Source organism: Mesoplodon mirus (assembly GCF_964341445.2).
Source record: "Mesoplodon mirus genome assembly, chromosome: 4".
Classification (NCBI taxonomy): Eukaryota; Metazoa; Chordata; class Mammalia; order Artiodactyla; family Ziphiidae; genus Mesoplodon; species Mesoplodon mirus.
In genome coordinates, this window is record NC_138979.1 from 67165551 (window position 1) to 67171550 (window position 6000).

The window sequence follows — 6000 nt, forward strand, 5'->3', positions numbered from 1 at the left end:
TGTTTAACATCAATTCAAGTCCTCCTTCCTTCAGAAAGCAGTCTCTGACTATTCCAGGCAACAGTGATTTCTCTCTTCCTTGGAACCAGGTATATTTTCAAATTCAGAGATCTACTTTAAGAGAGTCACTCAAAATCTCTAAGGTTGTAGTCAATGCACTGGAGTGCCAGACAGGCAGCTCCAGATCATTAAAAAGGCATTTTGTCACTAGTGAAATTATGAAAGTTTAAAACGTGGTCAACGTGTACAATATGCCCACTTCCATAAAGATACTTTGAGTATAGGACTTCCCTGGTGGCGCAGTGGTTAAGAATCCACCTGCCAATGCAGGGGACACGGGTTTGAGCCCTGGTCTGGGAAGATCCCACATGTCACGGAGCAACTAAGCCCAGGCGCCACAACTACTGAGCCTGCATTCTAGAGCCCGCAAGCCACAACTACTGAGCTCACATGCCACAACTACTGAAGCCTGAGCGCCTAGAGCCCGTGTTCCGCAGCAAGAGAAGCCACCACAATGAGAAGCCCGCAGACCATAACAAAGAGTAGCCCCTGTGCAGCAACGAAGACCCAACGCAGCCAAAAAAAAAAAAAAAAACTAAGTGGCTCTCAAAATATGGCCCCAGGCCAGCAGCATCAGTTATCACCTGGCAACTTGTTAGAAATCCAAATTTTCAGTCTCTACCCCAGATCAGAACTCCAGAGATGGGGCCCAGCAAGCCTCCAGCTGATATTGATGCACAGTGAAGTTTGAGAACTACTGACTAAGGAAACAGCTGGTATTAACTAATTAAAAAAAAAAAAAAGATACCTTGAATATAAACTTGGGAAGCGAAAAGATAAAATGGCAATAAAAAAGGAGAAATCAAGTAATTTGTGTTGTCCTCTATCTAAAGACAGACTTAATAAGGGAAGGTACTGTTAGTGAGGCAGATTGTCTAGGTTAGTTCACTCACTGCCCACTCCCAACCACTTCAACCACTTCTCCCTTGTCTTTCTCTACTGCAAAATCCAGAAAGCTAAATACACCATCTTTCAGCCTTTAAAGCCAAGAGTGGAGACGACATTTTGGCCAAGGAGATACAGGCAAAAGCTCCTGGGGTGGGCTTTTCTTTCTGTTTTGCTCTTCCAGCTGCCTAAAACATGGACCTAATGCAGGTACATCAGCTATTTGCAACCCCCAAAATGAAAGCAGACAGAAAAAAGTGAGAAGTCTAGGTCCTTGCTGATGCTGGTGCTATACAGTCCCAGTATGTCCACATCCAGACTTCTTGTTAGATGAGAAAAATAAACCCCTATTTGTTAGAGTCACTGTACAGTAGGTTTTTGGTTCCTTGCAGCTGCAGGCATTCCTGATACAGTTAGCAGGGAGCTTAGAAGAGTGTTCTCAACTATCTTTCCTCCCCAACATATAAGAGAGCTAGAACACTTGCCCTTCATTAAGTTACTCACTACAACTGTGATTCTCAGCCTGGTAGGCATCCGAATGTGGGAAGCAGAGAGGGCAGTGGTCTAGAACCCTGGTGATTACCAAAGCAATGTCTCCTAAGCACATGTCTGGGAGGCCATTCAATCTGGTCCCTCCAAAAATGCAGCAAGGGGCTTCCCTGGTGGCGCAGTGGTTGAGAGTCCGCCTGCCAATGCAGGGGACACGGGTTCGTGCCCCGGTCCAGGAAGATCCCACATGCCATGGAGCGGCTGGGCCCGTGAGCCATGGCCGCTGAGCCTGTGCATCCGGAGCCTGTGCTCCGCAACGGGAGAGGCCACAACGGTGAGAGGCCCGCGTACCACCAAAAAAAAAAAAAAAAAAAAAAAATGCAGCAAGGACTTTTTGTTTTTCTACTCAAGTTGCTCCTTTCTTTCAAAGTCAATTCTTCTTCCAAATTTTATTCCCTACTAAGTAATTACTAAGAAATTATTTAGGTAGCTACTTAGTAAACCTCTCATAAAACCATTCTATTAAAAACAATGTTTTAACCCCACAGAAATAAAAACCAAATTTCTGTTTTAAAGGCATTTGTATTTACAGGCATTCTCTTATTACATTTATCATGGTTATAAAAACCCTGGTACTCTGGAACTCAGTTATGTACAGATGCCTGTGACAGCTTATTTTCCAGAGATAATATAGCTCTTACTTTATTAATCACTCTTTCAATGCATTTTACAGTTGTTTTGATAGTTTCCTACTGATTTCCTGCATTTGGGAAATACAGGCTTTCTTCAAGTAGGCACATTTCCAAAAATTACCCATAAAAAGAACTTATACTCAAATTAACATCCTCATATATGTTCTTTTACTTTACTAAGCTATAAAATGTGGGTTAAGAAACTTCCAGGCCAGAATCACTAGATATTTGAGAGAAGGGAAATAAAAGATCTTTCTTGTATATAATCAACTTAGCTGTTCCCTTTTCAAAAGTAATACAAACTCATCATCAGTGAAGAAATAAAATAAATGTGAATGAAAGACACATGGCACTAAGAAAAGACCAACCTCTCAATACAAATCACAGCAACTAAACATGCAAGGTAAAGGATTTTGGTGAACTGTTTATTTTTAAATGGCAACCTAATTCTAGGATAGGGATCTTCTCCAAAATATACTCTAAAGTATCCAAATATTCTCAGAATGTACAAGAAAATATTGCTAGTCTAGAACGTTTAAACCCACCAAAATCTACAGAAATTCACAAAAGCAATCTTCTTAAGTAACACAAGAAGAAGGAAAAAACAAAACAAAAACCAAGGTTAGGGAAAGCTCCCTCCAAAACTGCAACAGATTTGGCATTTAATTTTTCTTTTCACTGAAAAGTCAGAAAAGAATAATCTAAATCACTCTTCCAAACAGGTCTTCCCTTCACCGGCCTGGTTGAGAAAATTACTTAGTTGTCAATAAAGTAAAGACTTCCATCCAATACTCTGGGGTTCCGCCAAGTTCACTCTTCTAAAACCTCAGTGAAAGGTTTGATCCCGGTCAGGCGCCTGCAAAGGTCTGCCAAGAGTGTCAGGGCACAAGCCAGGGCAAACCATGCCCTGGTCAACAACTCAAATCAGTGGGCCCTGCTGATGATTCCTATTCAAAGGATAGTGACACTGTTCACTCGGAAAATTAAAATATACATTTAATAGCTCTAGAATATCATCTGGCAGCTTTCTGTTGTTTTTAAAATTGTATTAGTAATTTCTTGGGGGTAAAAATCACTACTAAACTAACTTAGATTTTAAAATGAGAAGCTATGGTATGGGCTTACATCCTCCTCAAACAAAAGCTAGCCCAAGAAGCTTTTAAAATGTTAGACATATGTGTAGGTGTACCTGCTACGACATGGTGGGAATAAATTTAAAATTTCTTCAACTCAGCTCGACAAATGCATTTTTATTATTAGAAACTAAACAAATCCAAGAAAATTTAAGCAACATTACCATACTTGGTGCCTCCAAGTCTAGGAACATTGAAGAACTTCTTATGTGAACTGTCATTTAATGTTTCAATAAGGTACTCAAAGGCATATCCTGAAAAAAAAATTATACTTTCATTAAACACTGCTACAAATTACCTTATTCAAAGTGAAAATACCTAGAAACCAGCTTTGTCCAAAAGAATTTTCTGTAATGGCTCAAATTTTCTATATTTGTGCTATATTACCTATATTTTCTATAGGTAGCCGTGGCCACTGAGCACTTGAAATGTGGTTGCAGCGACTGAGCAACAGAGTTTTTAATTTTATTTAATTAATTGAAATTTAAATAGTCACATGTGGCTAGTGTCCACTGTATTGGACAGTAAAACTCTAAGCCATGACTCTTGTCTAATAAAAACTGAAAAAAAATTATACTTTCATTAAACACTGCTACAAATTACCTTATTCAAAGTGAAAATACCTAGAAACCAGCTCTGTCCAAAAGAATTTTCTGTAATGGCGCAAATTTTCTATATTTGCGCTATATTACCTATATTTTCTACAGGTGGCCGTGGCCATTGAGCACTTGAAATGTGGTTACAGGGCTTCCCTGGTGGCGCAGTGGTTGATAATCTGCCTGCCAATGAAGGGGACACGGGTTCGAGACCTGGTCTGTGAAGATCCCACATGCCACGGGGCAACTGGGCCCGTGAGCCACAACTACTGAGCCTGCATGTCTGGAGCCTGTGCTCCGCAGAAGAGAGGCCATGACAGTGAGAGGCCCACACACCGCGATGAAGAGTGGCCCCCACTTGCCACAACTAGAGAAAGCCCTCGCACAGAAACGAAGACCCAACACAGCCAAAAATAAATAAATTAAAATAAATAAATTAAAAAAAAAAGAAATGTGGTTACAGCGACTGAGGAACAGAGTTCTTAATTTTATTTAATTGATTAAAATTTAAATAGTCACATATGGCTGGTGTCCACTGTATTGGACAGTAAAACTCTAAGCCATGACCCTTGTCAAATAAAAACTGGTAAAATAATTAACTCCTGAAAATGTGATAATAAAGAATACCTAGAAAGGGACAATAAGAATGATTTAAAGGATGAATAGGCATGTTTTGTGAAGACATGTCCTGAAAATTGCATAAATACAGACAGGACAACGCCACAATTGTTAGAAGAACTGATTTTTAAAAAAATAACCAAAAGATGGACTTTTACACAGCATTCAACAACAGGAATAAAATCAAAACCAAACCAAAACAAACAACTTATCAGGTAAGACCTTCACAGGCTTTAAGACTAAAGGTAAAGGTGAACAACAAAATATCTGGGTAAATTAGCAGATACTCCCTAAAACACACGTCTTTCTGGTTTTGTACGAATTGAAGCTTAACTACCAAGTCAAAGACCCAGGGGACTTATCTGAATGTGCCCCAGCTCCTAAGGTTCTTGGGGGAAGTGGCGGGGAGGCAGCCTTGAGGTTAAAGAATCTTCAGATCTTTTGTGCAGATTCACTGCAGTAGGTGGGCAGGACCCCCAACATTGCTAGGACCTTGGTCCGAAATGAGAAGCGATAAGCACTGTTCACTTTTTGAGAATATATAATGTTTTTCCTTTTTTATTGAGGGTTAAGCGAGGGAGGTGGATGGGGGGAGGAGAGCCAGCGCTGCAATAAATGGTCCGAGAACTGGCTGACCAGTGTTCGGCCTTGACCACCCCCCACTCCGCTTCTAGAGGCAAAGATAGAGGGAGGGGCTCGAGGATGGACAGCGGAATAAACAACTAGCTGCGTGAAACGCCACCAAGGAGACACTAGCCCCCACCCTCATCGCTTACAAATGGGGGGCGGGGAGAAGATGGTGGGCCTTTCCTCGACCCTAGTGCTACTGAGAAGTACCGGGAAGCCGCTGGCAGCCAGAAGTGGCCAACGGGCCAAGGCCGGCACGGGTCAAGGCCAGCGGCGGAGCGGACGGCCCTGATGGGGGTCACGCTGAGGGACGAGGGCGGCGAGGCCGGGCCCTCGAGGCCTGGGCGCACAGAGTGCGGCCCAGCAGGCAGGCCCCAAGGGAGCACAACCTGAGCCCGGAGGGCCCCGGCGCCGGCCGAGCAACTCCAGGAGAGAGAAGCAAAGAACTCGGAGCCGGGGCAGCACGCGTCTCCAGCTGCCAGATCCAGTCGGTGAACTGAAACTAACCTGCACTTGGGGCGTCCATCGCCGGAGACCATATTATCCCTGCGGGGAGGGGGCCCGCGGGGGAAGGAGGGGGAGGTCGGGCGGGGAAGAGGGGGAGGAAAGCAGCCGGACCGGCAAGGGAAGCAGGAAAGGAGCAGTCTCGCGCAAACACCGCGAGAGCCGCAGAACCGGCCCCAGGTCTCAGCTCGCGGGATTTGCCGCCAAACTCTCGCGAGATCCTCCGGCTTGGAAACAAAGAAAGAGAAGGGGCGGAGCCAGTCAGAAAACGATTCCTTGCGTAATCGCTTCTGTTCTCGCGAGCTGGGGCGAAACGCCGGGGAGGCTGTGGCGTTGGCGTCACTAGTTTGGCCCTCTTAGAGATCCGTTAGTTGTGGCTTCAAGTGTCCAGTTGAG

The 6000-nt window shown here is 43.8% G+C and overlaps 1 protein-coding gene across 1 annotated transcript in view; it reads right to left on the bottom strand.

Moving 5' to 3' along the window:
* Window positions 1–5733, bottom strand: part of IREB2 (iron responsive element binding protein 2) — a 50633-nt gene extending 44900 nt beyond the window's left edge. Inside the window, exons 1-2 of the mRNA XM_082617887.1 lie at window positions 5608–5733; window positions 3424–3513 (exon numbers count right to left, since the gene is read on the bottom strand). Of these exons, the coding sequence (XP_082474013.1) occupies window positions 3424–3513; window positions 5608–5626 (109 nt within the window). The 5' untranslated portion in view covers window positions 5627–5733. The remainder of the gene's footprint in view (window positions 1–3423; window positions 3514–5607) is intronic.
* Between the last annotated feature and the right edge of the window lie 267 nt (window positions 5734–6000).